The sequence below is a fragment of the Alligator sinensis genome, unplaced genomic scaffold (genome assembly GCF_000455745.1).
Source record: "Alligator sinensis unplaced genomic scaffold, ASM45574v1 scaffold607_1, whole genome shotgun sequence".
Classification (NCBI taxonomy): domain Eukaryota; kingdom Metazoa; phylum Chordata; order Crocodylia; family Alligatoridae; genus Alligator; species Alligator sinensis.
The window spans coordinates 1,457,888-1,474,320 of record NW_005841935.1 but is presented as its reverse complement, the minus strand read 5'-3'; the positions used below and the strand labels follow the sequence as shown (position 1 = coordinate 1,474,320).

At 48.8% G+C, this 16,433-nt stretch overlaps 2 protein-coding genes across 8 annotated transcripts in view; both read right to left on the bottom strand.

The window, feature by feature from the left end:
- Nucleotides 1–3,711, bottom strand: part of IDUA (iduronidase, alpha-L-) — an 85,086-nt gene extending 81,375 nt beyond the window's left edge. For 3 of the 6 annotated variants that reach the window (XM_006019664.3, XM_025199079.1, XM_025199077.1), the window contains exon 1: nucleotides 2,491–3,711. In XM_006019664.3, the coding sequence (XP_006019726.1) occupies nucleotides 2,491–2,630 (140 nt within the window). In that variant the 5' untranslated portion in view covers nucleotides 2,631–3,711. The other 3 variants (XM_025199084.1, XM_025199085.1, XM_025199082.1) reach the window with 3 other exon arrangements.
- Nucleotides 3,712–11,267: 7,556 nt separating this feature from the next.
- The window catches only part of CORO2A (coronin 2A), a 91,469-nt gene continuing 86,303 nt past the window's right edge, over nucleotides 11,268–16,433 (bottom strand). For both annotated transcript variants that reach the window (XM_006019663.3, XM_014518019.2), the window contains exon 12: nucleotides 11,268–15,534. In XM_006019663.3, coding sequence (XP_006019725.1) covers nucleotides 15,403–15,534 — 132 coding nt within the window. In that variant the 3' untranslated portion in view covers nucleotides 11,268–15,402. The remainder of the gene's footprint in view (nucleotides 15,535–16,433) is intronic.

Below are 16,433 nucleotides of genomic sequence, written 5' to 3'. Positions count from 1 at the left end.
GAAGGGTGTGGGCAGTGGGGTCCCGCAGGGCTCGGTCCTTGGACCGATACTCTTTAGTGTCTTCATCAGCGACTTGGACGAGGGAGTGAAATGTACTCTGTCCAAGTTTGCAGATGACACAAAGCTATGGGGAGAAGTGGACACGCCGGAGGGCAGGGAACAGCTGCAGGCAGACCTGGACAGGTTGGACAAGTGGGCAGGAAACAACAGAATGCAGTTCAACAAGGAGAAATGCAAAGTGCCCATATACTTAGTACAGTTGGGGGGGGCACGCAGATAAAGGGGGCTGTCAGTTGACAGCCTGGCATGGCCAAACTGTGCTTTGGGCTGGACAAGACTCTGATCAGGGATGTGCAGGAGAGTCCCCTGGTGCCACAGAGTCATGGCGTGGGGTGGCCCAAATGGATTTCCAGCCATAATCCAAACCCAAAAGTCAATTCCTTATTAGAGCCCATAAACTTAGTACAGTGTCTGAGGGGGCTGTCACAGGGACGCCTGGCATGAACTAACTGCACTTTGAACCGGGCAAGACCATGATCAGAGATGTCCGGACTGCCCTGGTGCCACAGAGTGTCCTAAAAGGGATTTCCAAACGTAATCCAAGCCCCAAACCCAATTCATTTTTCGAGCTCATGCATGGGAGGCTGCCAGCTGGTAGGCTGGCACAGCCAAGCCACACTTTGGGCCAGGCAAGTCTCTGGTCAGAGATGGCCAGGAGAGTCCCCTGCTGGCATAGAGGCATGGCGTGGGGTGTCCCAGGAAGGATTTTCAATCATCTTCAGGCTGGACATAAGGAAAAACTTCTTTACTGTCCAAGTCCCCAAGGCCTGGAATAGACTCCCTTCAGAGGGGGTGGAGGCACATCCTCTGGACTCTTTTAAGAAACATTTGGACATCTATCTTGCTGGGATCCTTTGACCCTAGCTGACTTCCTACCCCTGGGGCAGGAGGCGGGACTCGATGATCTTCTGAAGTCCCTTCCAGCCCTAATGTCTATGAAGTCTATAATCTCATCCCAAAAACCAGTTCCTAATTCAAACCCATATACTTAGTAGAGTGGTTGGGGTGGGGTGTCAGTTGGCAGCCAGGCATGGCCAAGCTGTGGTTTGGGCCAGGCAAATCTATGGTCAGAGATGTCCAGGAGAGTCCCCTGGTGGCTCAGAGGCATGATGTCGGGTGGCCCAAGGATTTCTAGCTATAATCCCAGCCAAAATCCAGTTCCGTTTTCAGGTCCGTATACTTAGCAGTGGCTGGGGTGTTGTCAGTGGGCACCCTGGCATGGCCAAACTGAACTTTGGGTGGGGCAAGTCTCTAGCCAGAGATGTCCGGGAGAGTCCCTTGGTGGTACAGAGCCGTGGTATGGGGTGGCCCAAAAAAGATTTCCAAGCATAAACCCAGCCAAAAATGGTTCCTTATTTGAGCCCATATACTTAGTACAGTGGGCATGGGGGCAACTGCCAGTTGGCAGCCTGGCACACACAAATTGAGCTTTGGGCCAGGCAAGACCCTGGCCAGAGATGTCTAGGAGAGTCCCCCAGTGCCATAGGTACACGGTGTGGGGTGGCCCAAAAAGCATTTCCAATCATAATCCCAGCCCAAAAGCCAGTTCCTTATTCAAGCCATTATACTTAGTAGAGTGGGCATGGGGGGCTGCCAGTTAGCAGCCTGGCACAAACAGCGCTCTGGACAGGGCAAGACTGGTCAGACGTGTCTGGGAGAGTCCTGCAGTACCACAGAGGTATGCTGTGGGGTGGTCCAAACAGGATTTCCAGCCATAATCCCAGCCCAAAAGCCAATTCTTATTCCATCCATTATACTTAGTGCAGTGGGCATGGTGGGGGCTGTGAGTTTGCAGCCTGGCAGGACCAAACCATGCTTTGGGCCAGGCAGGACTGTGGTCAGGGGTCTTTGGGACAGTCCCCCAGTGGCACTGACAGGAAGACTGCGGTGGCTCAAGAAGTATTTTGCCTCATAATCCCATCCTCACCTGACCTTCATTTACAGATCTGCACTTGATGCTATCGCACACATTCATTAGTAAATGTGCACAGCGAATGACATCCTCTCTCTTCCGGATGCATCATGCGTTAATAACGAGCTTTTATTGGGTCTCGATTAGCTTTGAAAAGGGGCCAGGAACCTTTCGGACGTGTCATGCATTAGTAACCAGTGTTTACTGGGCCTCCGTTAGCTGTGAACAAGGGCCGGGGGACCTTCACAACCGAGTTCAGGCTCGTGACGTGAGCAGGGGCGGGACGCCAGGCTTCATAGCGGGGCTCACCAGAAAAGAGGCCGCAAGCAGCCGGGCCCCGCGTTGGGCCGTCCTGTGCCTACGAGCTGGGTCGGAGCCACCGAGGGAGCGCCGCGTCCCCTTAAGTCGGGGGTCGGCGCCGCACCGGCAAGCGAGGCTACAGCCCCAGCGGGCCGGCCGAGCCCAGGCGCCTTTGCCTCCGCGGGCGCATGCGCAGCCGGGCCCCGAGCGCGACTTACCAGAAGCCGGCGCTTTTCCAGAAGGGTGTCAAGGCGCGCTGGTTCTGCGAGGCGTCCACGGTGATGACGTAGGCGGCGCGGGCCGCACCAAGCAGCACGTGCAGCAGCGGCCAGACGGCCCAGAGCCCCGCCGGAGCCATGAGTCTGGGGTCCGGGGCCGCGGCGCTCCCTCGGCCCTGCCTTGCCCTCCCGCTTGGACACTCCCCGACTTGCTACCTTGGACCGGGAGCGGCCTCTGAGCCCGAGGGGGGAGAGGTCCCTGCCGCAGCAGCAGCCTTGCTTGTGGGAAGCGGTCGGGAGGCGAGGAGCACCCTCCTCTGTTCAGCCAAGTGGTTTCCCCCGCCTGCCTTCCGGGCGCGAACGCCGGCGCGGGGAGTGGCGGCGGGAGGAAACGGAGTGCGGATCGGCTTGTGGGGGAGGCGGTTCGCGGCACCGCGCAAAGGCTTCACTTCGCCTCCGGCTCGTAGAGCCGGTTTCCTTCCCGGGAGGGACATACGAGATGAGACGATGGCAGGCTATCCAGCAGAAAGCAGCTCGAAAAGAGGCAGGTGCACCCGGGAAAAGGTTTCTAACAATGCCACGGAGTCAGGAAAAGGATATGGGAGTGGCCAGTGCTTAAAAAAGAAAGGAAAAACAGGAGAAAAAGAAAAATGAGTATTTTAAAATGGTTTGTGTCGTTTTTGGTGTAGCTGAATTTTATGCAAACTACAGCCAGAGTTACTCCCCAAAATGCCATAAAGTCCAGGACGGAAAACAAAAACATGGGGTGCTTGTACACAACATGGCGTTTAATTCTCATGGATTGAACCAGGATTAAAACTTTTAAACTTGTTTATTTTGGCGCCTCGAGGTTGTGCTTGCAGGCACAGGGCTTTCCAACCAGTTAAGCCCGGTGTGCAGTTCCCCATAAATTCCAGCAGGGGGGCGTCAAATATCAATCAACCCTGGTGCTCTTTCCTAATGAATTGCAGCAGGAGGTGCATGTCTGCTAGTAAACCAGTAAGTAATGCCCCAGTATTACTAATCCCCTCCCTCCACCGTCCTCCGCTGCTGGGAGCCTCACACTAATCCCCCTGTCCCCCCTGCCTGTGGCCAAAATGTGGTCACCCCACAACCCTGCCACTTGCACCCCTCTAGGCTCTGTCCAGTCTCCAGCAGGTGACCCCCATGACGGATCCTGACACCATCAAGCCATGTGCATCATCCCCTGCCACCCCCATTACCCTCCCCATGTTAGAAAGTAACATAAATGTATATATGATTTTTTGTAACAGATATAGTCAATCAGAAATATACATTTCTATGTGGTGAGAGGAGCGGGTGCTGTCCCAGCTCCTCATCCTCCACATCACCATTGGCAATTGTAGCTGGTGGTGGTGCTGGTGTTAGGGTGGGTGGTTGGGTGGCAGTGTGTTGCCAAAACAGATGTGTGCCATGAACGAATGCTTATTAGAAAGCTTAAGGGTTTCGTCCAATATTTGTTAGTTTTCTGTGTTTTTAGGACTATGTTTCCCAGCATTCCCTAGCTGTCTGGGCTTGGAACAGTTTCCATGGGGACCCCCAACAGGGGCTGCTTCTTCCTTCTCCTGCCCAGTGACGTGTGCCATGAATACCCGTGGCATTGTGTGTTTTGTGTGGCGTATGGCTTTGTGAAATGTTCAGGTGTTTGGGAAATGGTGGGGAGTTGGGGTTGAATGTTGGAGTTGAATATGGACTGCATGCCCCCCCATGTCTGTCCCCCAATCTTTCTGTGTGTAGATGCATGTCAGCATTGCAGCACTTTGATAAACAATAATGTCACAGGAAGGGAGAGCATTTTTTTACTCCAAAAAAAGGGTTCTTTGCAGTTTGATATAGAAGTTGGGCAAGAAGCAGCTGGATACAGCAGACACCTATAGGAGGATTTCACTTCCCATCCCACCCTCTCCCAACCGCCTCACCCGGCCAACAAGGGATTTACTTAACCCTTTGCAGGACATGATTCAGGCTGGTTAGGCGGTGTTGTGTAATGATCTGTGCGCCCCCCCCCCCCGACCAATGCCAGCCTGCGAACAATAACCTACCTCTGTCTACCCTAGTCCACACCCTACCCCAGTCCACCTCTGCCCATGCTCTGCTTATCCTCTACCCACTGCCCGCTCCCCTCAACCAACCCTGAAGACAGACAAAGATGGTTTATGTTGTAAATGATTAAATTAAATTTTATTAAAAACAACCACTGCTAGTTGTTGGCAGCATAAATAATATGTGCTGCCAGGCAATCCCGTACAAGGGCTGCCCAACCAGCTTCTCTTTGTAGATATGGCCCCGCCTACACTCTCTCTCTGCCCCCACCTTCTCGCTGTCTCTTGGTACCATCTTCAAGAAGGGGGACAGAGCTGATTGCGGAAACTACTAGGGCATCTCTTTAGCCACTGCTGGGGAAAGTCATTGCCCATATCTTTGCTAACCGTCTTCTCCCACTTGCGGAAGAAATTCTTCCAGAATCTCAAAGCGGCTTCAGACCATCTCAAGGAACTGCGGACATGATCTTTACAGCACGTCAAATCCAGAAGACGTGCCATGAGCAAAATAGGTTGTTTTGGCCTTCATTGACCTCTCTCAAGCCTCTGATTCTGTAAATCATGAAGCCCTATGGAAAATCGTATCCAAAATTGGCTGCCCAAACAAGTTAATCGGTGTTCTGAAACTTCTCCATGACAACATGTCAGCAAGAGTTCTCAACAATGGGAATCAAACCGAACCATTTGAGGTGAAAACTGGAATGAAGCAGGGTTATGTCATCACTCCAACTTTGTTTTCCATTTTCATCTCCACCATAATGTACCTTGTCGACAGAAAGCTCCCACCTGGAATTAAAATTGTGTATAGGATGGATGGAAGACTCTCTTCAACCTCAACAGACTTAAGTCCAAAACAAAGACCACAACAATATCCATAATGGAGCTCTAGTACACAGATGACAATGCTGTCGTTGCTCAATCTGAACAAGACCTCCAAACCATTCATAATGTATTCTCTGAAGTCTACGAAAGTATTGGCTTAACGCTAAACATCAGGAAAATGCAAGTCCTTTACCAACCTGCTCCAAATGGAGAAACAACCCCCCCACCCCCCGCCCCCCTCCAATTCAGATCAACGGAGAATAGCTGGAGAATGTGTATCACTTCGCCTATCTTGAAAGCCATCTTTCATCAAAGGCAGACATCAACATGGAAATGCACATTTCAAGTGGTGTTGTAATCACAGCCTTTGGATGTCTGAGTAAGAGAGTCTTCTTAAATCATGACATCCTTGCTGAAATGAAGCTCTTGTTTTATCGAGCCATTGTCATTCCAACTCTGCTGTATGGCTCGGAAACTTGGACCACATACAGAAGACCTCTCAAGAGCTTGGAAAAGTACCAGCAATGGTGCCTTCACAAGATCCTTCGGATTAGCTGGGAGGATAGATGCACAAACATCAGCTTCTTGGCTGAAGCAAATTCCATCAGCATCGAGGTCGTGATCATCCAAAACCAACTTCACTGGACAGGTCGTGTTGGTTGCATGCCTGACTCTGCCTTCCAAAGAGAATCTCTTTCTCACAGGTAAAAGAAGGTCAGCAAAGGGCAAAGAAAGCACTTCAAAGATGCCTTGAAGGCAAATATGAAGAGGTGTAACACTGACATCAACACTTGGGGAGACCCTTGACCAGGACTGACCAAAATGGAGGGAGTCTCTTTCAGAGGGACCTCAACACTTTGAAACAGCTCATTAACAGGGAGAAGAGGAAAAGAAGAACAGGCAAAAACAACATCCAACACAGCAACACAGTGCCAATCCCTCCTGGAAACACCTGTCTTCGCTGTGACAAGACAAGATATGTGGATCTAGAATTGGGCTGTGGAGCCACCTGTGGACTCACTATTCAGATCCTTGGAAGACAATCTTACTCATTCGTGAGTGATCGCCCATCATCATCAATGTCCTACCTTACAATTTGTGGCCCCAGCATCAAGATGATATGATAAAACATTTCCCTGGTCATTCGGAACATCTCTGGCCACTGCTAGTAGTTCCAGGTGGTCAGCATAATTCACTCCCACCAGTCTGAGCTGCTCTTGTGGGCCCAGACCCTGCAGTTGCTGCTCCTGAGATTCATCCACAGAGTCCTGTCCACATGCCTCTTGGCTGTCCCACTCCACTTCATATCTAAGTGCCCTTTTTCACAAGGCGCCTCTGCATGCAGGCATCTCTTCATTGCAAATGTTGAGAGAGAGGACCAATTCATACGCTGCCATTGTTAGCTGCACCTGTATGTTTTGTATTAAGTCCAAGGCCAGTAGCAGGGTAATTAGCAACAGTTCCTTCTCGTCCTCTTTGCCCATGTCATCCAGATTCTCCATTTCGGACTCTTCACTCAGTTCTCCATTTTCCACTTCCCAGTCCTCGTGCATTTCTTCCTGAATCTCCATTTGCTCCTCCTCCATCATCCCATATGTATTCTCCCAAGCAAGGTTGATTGAACATACACAGCAGGACGGCCTTTCAGATCACAGCACCGCCACCAAGCCAGGGAGTTGTGGTCTAGAGCTCTGTCTAGGGAGCTGCATTCAATTGATTCCCATTGCAAGTGACCTCTTATCTGCATTTCAACAAGTAACCCTGGGGCACTGGTGCAGCAGAGCCTTCCCCATTACTGTGTTCTGTGGGGGGTGTTGGAGTTTACCGTGGTGAACAATGGCACCCTGGCTTCAGGATAACTGCATATATCATATTAATGGATAGCCACACCTGAGAACAATATACCCAGAAAATGGAGCATGGTTATCAGGTGTGCCTCTTCAGTCTCTGGCTACTGATCTCATCCGAAAAAAAGCCTGACCTGCAATAACACTCCTGGCTAAAAAAACAATGTCCTCCCAGAAAAAAACCCATTTGCCCTGCCAGGTTAGGCATAGCATATAAAGTTAAAAGTGATGTTTTGGATGCACAGGATCTCATCCTTTTGAAACTTGTGTTTGCTCTTACTTACTGTATCCTAGTAAGCATAGTAAGAAAAAAAAAATACCCTGAGATAAGGGGAAAGTTGTAAGAGAAAAGTTCTGATGGATCAAGTCTTTGGTGAAGACCGCTGTCATCAAGCTAGGCTTGCAAAGACTTTTAATTCTACAATTGGAGAGAGACAATTCTGCCATATTGCTCTTGTGTTAATGTAGGACCAGACAAAGCCTTGAGAATCCTCAGTACAGAATGCTTTTGTTTACAAATATGTCCAAATGAGCCAGTATCAGGTGAATACTTTTGCAAGGACAGCAAAAAGAGTCTGTGCTTCTCTAGTTGCAGCAAGAACAAACTTGGCTCTGCCAGCTTAAGAAGCAATTGCAGGCAAAGCCACAACTGGCTTCCATGATATATTGACCATTGTGAAAGAACCTAAATATTCTAGGTTTAGAAGCATCAGCTGCTGATTTATATTTAATATTTGAGGAAGCATGTCTGTTACATTCGGTAAATTTGCCATAATTTTTTTTTTCCTATGACTGCCTATTCTGGAGTACAGAACATGGCTGTGGCTAGGGTCCCAGTATGTGAGAATGGCATCCAGTTGCCATATAAAGGGCATGGACTTGCAGGCAGTCCCCGACTAACAGTTGTGGTCAGTCACAGGGACCCACTGTGCCATCAAGGCCTTGACCTTTATGCAGCACAGGCATGTCAACTGGTCGTACCCATGCTCATACCCATATCTTCCATGATATATTGACCATTGTGAAATAACCTAAATATTCTAGGTTTAGAAGCATCAGCTGCAGCCCCTACAGCCTGACAGCCCCTCATAAATATGAGTGTTGGAGAGCCTTCCCCATGCAAACTGGCTGAGCACATCAGCCTCACCCCACAGCATCATGTGGTCTGCAATCTCATCTAATGACAAGCTGGGGCCCCAGGAGGTAGTCTGTGGCATTGGGGAAGATGCTAGCATGGCTCCCGCAACAACTCTGAGCCTCTGTGGCTGTTCCAGTGTTGCTGGGCCTGGGCAGCTGCCTGCAACACTCAGCACAGAGGTATGGTGTGGGACTGGCAGCTGTGTGGCCGGGCAGTGCCAGGCAGCACCTGCAGGGTCCAGGCAGGCTGCTGGGTGTCACCTGCAGCCAGGTAGAAATGGCCCCAGTGGCCAGAAGCTGGCTGCAGCTGGGCCCGGGTGCTGGCAGGCCTGGCAGGTGCCTACAACACCCGGAAGATCTGGACAGCATGGCCCTGACAGCCACATGGCATTGCAGCTTTTAAGGGCCTGGACCTGGGGCCAATGTAGAGCTGTGCTGAGACTGGTCCCCTAATGGCAGAGCTGACTAGGAGTAAATTTGTTCCTGGTCAGGGTCTACACCTGCACTACAGCACAGTAACTACTCGTGAGTAAATTTAATACTTGCATTTGCAGGTAGCAAGTTTACTCACAAGTAGAACAGTTTACTGCACAGTAGATGTGTGCACATGTAGACACACACTCTTACTGTGCAGTAAACTGCTCTACTGCACAGTAAAGTGTCTCGTGTAGACGCACTTGCTTGTCTCAGCTCTTGGGCCCTGAACCTAAATCCCTAGGACCAGTTAGCTGCCCCATACTCCCTGCAGCAATGTAATTCTGGTATCTTGCGAGCTCATTTCATATGGTAAGGCATGCTTTGTGGGCACTGTGTGTGGAAAATTATTGGGAGCACTGTGTAGACATGAGCCTCCTAAGCAGTGGTAGCATCTGGGTCTGAGCAACTAATGCTGATAGAAGAGTTACAGCAGCCTACGGCGTAACATGCTTTCTTCACTGGCTTTGTATCATGAATGTATATGTCAGACACACAGACATAAGGTACCTCATCAGCTGTGGGATGGAGAGATCCCTGTGTTCCCATATGAACACCCAGAATCTCAACCCCTACACTACCTTACTAGCAGAGAGCCGGTTGCACCTGTAATGGGTTGCTTCATATCTCTCCCTCGTCAAGACCCTGGCTAGCCTTAAATCCACAAGCTTTCTCAGTTGCACTAAGCTAGGTAGCCTGAAAGTCTCAGCCTCTTCTCTCTGTATAACTTCAGCTGTGGATCAGTCTAATCCAGTGATAGTGGGATATAGGTGTTGTCTTGCCCTACTGAAAAGCCATGACTAAATGAGTTTTCCCAGTGTTACAGAGATGAGGAGGAGAGTGGGAAAGGGGAAAAGAGGAAGAGAGAACCCTACAACACCATTTTGTTATGTATCAGGGTGTTTTTACACTTTCCCAGAGGCATCAGGTATTGGCTACAGCCAAGATTGGGGACTTTGACTGGGGTGTGCCTGCTTGGCGCAAAGCTGGAAGTTCATGGCTACAGGGTCTCTAGCCCCTTTGTTCAGGGTCAGACCAATTGCCATATTTTGGGTCAGCAAGGAGCTTTACCCCATTGTCAGACTGGTATGGACTGTGGGGCATTTGTGCCTTCCTCTGTAGCTGGGGGCCTCTACCCAAGACCTTTTGAGTGTATATTGATGATGTTTTATAGAAGCAGGCCATTGGCTGCTGTGGTTCCCTTGGTTTACCTGTGGAAAGTTAGGGTATTAGGTCTATGTTGAGGCAGGGTTGATGTAGTCTTATGTAGAATTTAGATTATGGTTGTATGGGGTGTTTTGGATAGGGATGGTCCTGCCTCAGGCAGTTTTGACTAGATGACTTCTGGAGGTCCCTTCCATCCCTACTTGTCTATGATCATGAATCAATGAGATAATCAAGGTAATGAAGATGACTAAGATGCCAGCTGTTCTTAAAGAACTGACCAATATTGAAAGGGACCTGAGCAAGCGAGCACCAGCAAGGAATGTGTAGTTGTCAAGTGAGCCCTTGGGACCCCAAAGAGCCACGGAGCTGTTCCTGTCACATCCCACGTGTCCTGCAGTCACTCACTGGTTGGACACCTGCTCAGAAAGACAGACACTAAGCTAAACAGCACTTTCACGGGTGGGTTTAGGGGGGTCCTAAGTTTTATTGTGAGACTTGCTCCAGCAAGAAGAGCAGAGATTGGTTAGTCATGGTGGTGATTGGCCGCCTGTTTAGCCTAAGGCTTTCTCACTTTTTTTTCCCTCCATAATGAAACCTTGTAAATAAAATCTTCACATTTTTGGGTCTCTTCCATGCTTTGCTGGATTTTATTTTCCTTTTTACTTTAAATGTAGACTATATTTTTACCTTAGAAAATTTTATGCAACGATTACAGAAAAAAAATATTTTTAAGAACTTGAGTGAAAATGAACCTATTGCTGTTTTGTAAAGTCTAGTTGTACAATCACTTTTTAAAGCCAAGTGATACAAAAGGGAAATTGAATTTGAATTTGTATCTGAGTTTTTTGTATTCTACTCTTCTTTGAGACAGTGAATGTGCTTCTTTGTATCCACAGTGGTGGGGATGGGAGAGAAGGGCTGATCACCTTGCACCATTCAGGGCATTTACCACTTGGTAAAGAGCATATATAGGGCTACTACATCTGAATAGTCACTTTCCAAACCCACCTTGCACAGCAGGCAAGACTAAGGCAGGGTTGGGCAATTATTTTGGCTGGAGGGCCACTTAATGAGTTTTGGTGTCCTCTTGAAGGCCACACTTTTCTCTCTTTCTCCCTCCCCTTGTAACCTGACCAGAGCTGTAGCATGCCCTGATCCCCACCCTGACCCAGAATCCCACCCCAACCTGGAACCTGCAGACTGCATCTGCAGCTTATGCCTCCATCCACCCAGTGCAGCTCAGGTGGGCCCAGGTATCAGCTGTAGATGTCACCAGCAGGTTCTGGGTGGCGATTGGGTCCACAGCTGATGCCACCACGTCAGTGCTGGGCAGAACCAGTCCTGCCGACCTGCCCAGCACCATGCGGCAGCTGAAGCCAGAGCTGCCGGCCGCCTGCAAGCCAGATCCCATGAGTTCACAGCTACCCATCCATAAGCCAGATGCAATCAGTTGGCAGCCCTATTTTGCCCACCCTTGCATTACGACATTGAGCCCTGTGATCTTGCATAGCACTCGCCTTCCACTGATGGGCCTTTAACTCGTGATAACCATAAGTCCTGGGTCGCTGGTAAGAAGATAAAAGAAAATAGCCCCTGCTGAAGGACTTTTCCTCCCACTTACCTGTATGGTACAGTAGGCAGGTTCAGGAATTTGGAGGGTTTGGCTGCTTGAGGGTAGGGCTCATATTTATGGATGGTTATCAGCAACTTGTTGGACTGCACATTGGTTTGTAAATACTTTTAATTTAAAGTATCACTGGGAAGTAATGATTCTCATGATTCATCTTGCTGCCAGGATTGTAACAGATCTTCATTCTTCACTTTCCTCCTCATGGTGCATGACAGAACTGGTCAGGATGAAGCTGCATGTTCCCTGTCTGTAGTAAGTCTGGGAGTGGATCACTTCAGACTGTTAGCACGTACAGCCAGGCTGAACTGGGGCATGGATGGTACGGTGCAGAATGGGTGTCTCCTGGCCTCTATGCATGTAGGCCAATGGGGGTGGATGGAAGGGAGGAAGCCTGCCTACTCACAATACCTGGGCAAAGTGCAGCCATACTCATACTTCTTGAATGTTGTGTGGGTTACAAGTCAGGAGGGGCATGATCCCAGCCCCACTAATTTTAAAGCAGTGAAAAAGGCAAGTCTGAGCCTGGATCAGTCCTTGGAGTGCAGCCCTTGCAGCAGAACTCAGGTCTTTGAACTATAACCACTAGATTATGGCTCTTTCTGGCCACAGGAATCTTGCTTTTTTACTTCACAGTGGACCCACTTTGAGAGGAAACTTGAGCTCACTACCCATATTGTAGTTACTCAGGTGCAGTAGTTAAAAAGCAAATGAAGAGGAAAGCCTATCTGTGTTCATTCCTGTGGGTTAGTTTTTTAGTTTATTAGAAACTGGATCAACACAGGAACAAAGTACGGAAGGACTTAAATGAACAGCCCACCGGTCTCGGGCAAGTGGGAAGGTTAAGACACACATATATTAACAACAGTGTAAGCACCTGTATAATTTCAGGTTTAATTACCAGGTATAATTCAGGAAATAATTTATCAGAGCACAGGACAGAAATACATAAACTCCCTTCTAAGTCTGCTCAGTCCTCTGGTTTAGAAATTTTCTTTAAGCAATTAAACAGTGGAAAAAGCAAAATCAAACCAAAACCTACATAATATTAAAAACTAATATTCTAGATAGATATTTATTTAATTACATTTGTTTTACATTGCACAAACCTATTTGCCCTTTTCTCTTCATCTTGTTTTCTATTATGTCTTCCCTCTCTTTCTTTATAAAGATAAAAGCCATTTGACAAGAATGCCACACATGATCATTTAAATATATTTAGGCACTGTTTAATAAAACATAATAAAACAATTTCTGCCAATCTCTGTCTTCCTGTAAAATATTTATGGTTACATTTCAGCTTTGAACTGAAACATAGTTCAAAGCCTACATTTATGCAGAGGTATTAGCCAAAAGATCATATTCAAGTCCTGATTAGATATTCTTTGTTCTTTGAAAGGTCTTCAGTAAACAATAAACGCAATGATTATCTTTTCAAGTATACATTGAGATCAACAAGTGCATTCATAATTGGCTAAGAAACATTTGCTGACCAGTTTCCAAGCTGTCTAGTCATACACATACAGAAAAAAATTAATAAAAAAAGAACAAACAAAAATGCCTGGTAAAAATTATTTTTCTTTACTTTTGCTGACAATTTAAATAATTTTTATATAAAAAAACCAAAAAATCTCCAAATGAAACACACTTTTCACTGACAGGAAGCAGCCTTACATTGTCTTACGTTGTAGGTATCCATGTTGTCATGTCACTGATGTGTTGTTCAGTTTTGATAATCATTGGTTGTAAACTAAAAATGATTGGGATTTTTTTACAAAAAGAAGTATGGCTGTATTATTTGCGTGGAAGTTTCAAATGTGGTTCAGACAAACAGTAGATGTGTCCAAAATATTTGGTGGGCAATTGGATGACCAGCTCTCTCTTTCTTTCATCCATATCACCTTGTGAGATGGTAACCCACACAAGCACAGATGCTCAGCTTCACAGAGCCTACCACTGGTGCTTATTAGCATAATATAGTGGGCTGGGCACTACCTTTGTGAAGAGGGCACAAAAATAGATGCATGCAAAGCAGCAATGAATGGCTCCCACTGCAATTGGCACTGCAGCGGCTGGCACTGCCCCAGGCATTGCATGGCTGCCCTGAGAATGGAGCTGCTCAGTGACACCAGTACTGCTGCCTCCAAAACAGTATTGGACAGACAGAAAGATGGAGTCTGATGGTGAGTTCCCCAGAAAAAGCAAGCATCAGCATAGCTCATTTCTACTTTTATGCCAGAGAGAGGTGTCAAAGGTGAAGGCAGCCAACTCTAAATGGATTTTGTCTTGGTGTGTGGACAACTACCCCCACACAAATGGTCACTGGTGGGAGTGGAGAAAGGGGGCTGTTTAAAGCAACATAAAAGTGACTTTTTTAGCACCTGAGTTTCTTGGTTCTTAGAGTGGCATGAGGCTTTTGGGAAGGCTGAGGTCTCTTTGCATTACACACCTATTGTGGGTCCTCTTGCAGTGCTCACAGATGAGCAACTTCTGTCGGCTGCAGCTTTCTGGGAGCTGATGCTAGTGAGCGCCTTGCCCCAACAGGAGGCACTGACAGACAGGACACAGTCCTGACTTCACTGGCCGCTGAATTCTCTGTGGTGCAGTGGTTCTAATCTAGTGACACAGTAGCATTCCTCGCACTTGGCAAATGTTTGAGTTCAGATCATGGCCCTGCCATCTTGCCCATGCTCACCCCATGTGTACATGAGTGCATGCACACATACACATACACGTATGTGTGAAGCAGTAATTACTTCAGGTAAAATGAAGTGCCTCGTTGATTCTCACACCGTTCAGGAGACCATGGACACTTCTTTCCACCTTAGGGTTTGCATGGACGCTACTGTTTACATCTAGGGGACCTGGAAAACCTCAGGACACCTAGGTTCTCACCAGGTATACACAGAGAGGCTCAGGGGACAGGGCTCGGAGCTTTGGCAGGAGAAGCTGAACCGCAAGGGGCTCTGACATCAGGCAGTCGAGGAAGAGTGGAGAAGTCGGGCAAATAACAGCCTGTGGATGGCAGCGTGTGTCTACTTGGTGGGAGACGAGCAGTGTAGGGTCAGGGAAACGCTGCTGAGGCATGAAAGGGCTACAGACTAACTGGTGTCTGGGTTATGGGGCATGAGGTAGCGATGGAGCCAATGGCTGCTGCAGAAGAAGAAACAGGATGTAGCAATAGACCCTGCCTGAAGGGAAAAGGTGGGAGGATGACAGGAGTACCAGGCCTGTATGCCTACTCAGTGGGAGGGCTGGAGATGCTATTGGGACAGGCTACAGACTCCAGTCCTCATATGGGTCTTACGTGATGTTATTTCATGTGTAGGGTAGCTCAGGCCTTGTGCAGTGTGGGCAGTTTTGGGGCCACCCCCATGGGCTCTGCTACACAGCACCTGGCTAGTGCTGACAGCCTCCCCCACACTGCATAGCCAGGCAGCAGTGCAGGGACCCTAAGAGCAGCACTGCCAGGCACAGGCTGACCTGGGAAGCTTGTAGTACCCCTTCTGCTTATTCCAGCACACTGCAGCATAAAGAGGCATCAAAGGAGAGTGTGCAGAGCCAGAACAAGACTCCCAAGACTTTGTCCATGCTTTTCAAGCCAGCTTTCCTCTGCAAGCTCCATAGATGGGTATGAGCCCATGTGCTGCCACTGGGCACTCAATTGCATGCCTTCCATCTTAATCCAAAGCTAGAAAGAGCAGTTCTCTCAAGGTGGCTGGGGTCTCTCATAGGCCTGCCAGGTGCAGTCAGCCACATGGGCACCCCTATGCCCTCAGTACCTGCCTGCATCCATGTGGCAGTTTTTGATCTCCAGCTCCAGCTGCTTGATTTGGACATCCCTCTGACTCACCACCTCACGCAGCCTCCGGATTTCCTCCTGCTGTCGGTAAAACATCTGTAGCAGCTGGAAAAGAAGCAACACCTTGTTCCCCTTATGCCACAACCAATCTAGGCATAACACTGTCACAGGCCTGCTGGCACCAGCAGCATATCAGACAGGTATCCTCTGGCATGACTGCCATCATCAGAGTACCCATTTAGCCACCTGAATTCACCCCCCAACCTACCCCATGGCTCCTGAAAAGCCACATTCCCTCAGTATAAAGGAAAGGAAAGGAAAGACAGAAAAATAGTTTCTACCCCTCTCCCACATACTTCTGCCTTTATGACTCCATTCCACTGATGGGTGCAGGGGCTAAAATTCAGCACTCAGGAGATCTGGGTCCAGCTCCTGGCTCTGTGTCAAATTCCCTGTGTAACCTGGGTATGTCCCTCAGCTTCTCTCGGCCCTTGTTTCTGATCTCTTCAGGAGAGATAAAAAGCTTCCCTTTGTCTTCTTGGCTTACACTGAGCTATTTTGGGGGAAAAGACCATCCCTCTCACTAGATGCATATACAGCACCCAATGCTAAGAGGCCCCAGTCTCAACATCTGCGATTGGCCAGGAACAGGGCCCAAAAAAGGTTGCACGCTATGGCATGGGTGGGCAATTATTTGGGCCCGACCTGTGGCTCCTCCCCACCACTGCCAACAGCACCTAGCCCCAGCCCCAACCCTGGCCTGCCACCCACCCACGCTAAGCAGTGGCAGTGGCCAGGCAGAAGCTGCTGATCAGCATGGGTGAAAAGCAGCCCCTCCCACTCACTGTTGCTGGGCCCTTCTTGCTGTTGCTGCCTGGAGCCGGTGCCTGGACTGCCCTGCTGCTCCTCTCTGTCACAGTCACCATCGCCTCCAGGCTATCCAGCGGGGCAGATGTGGCAGTGCAGAGGAGCCACAAGGCAGCCCAGGCATGGGCCCTGACAGG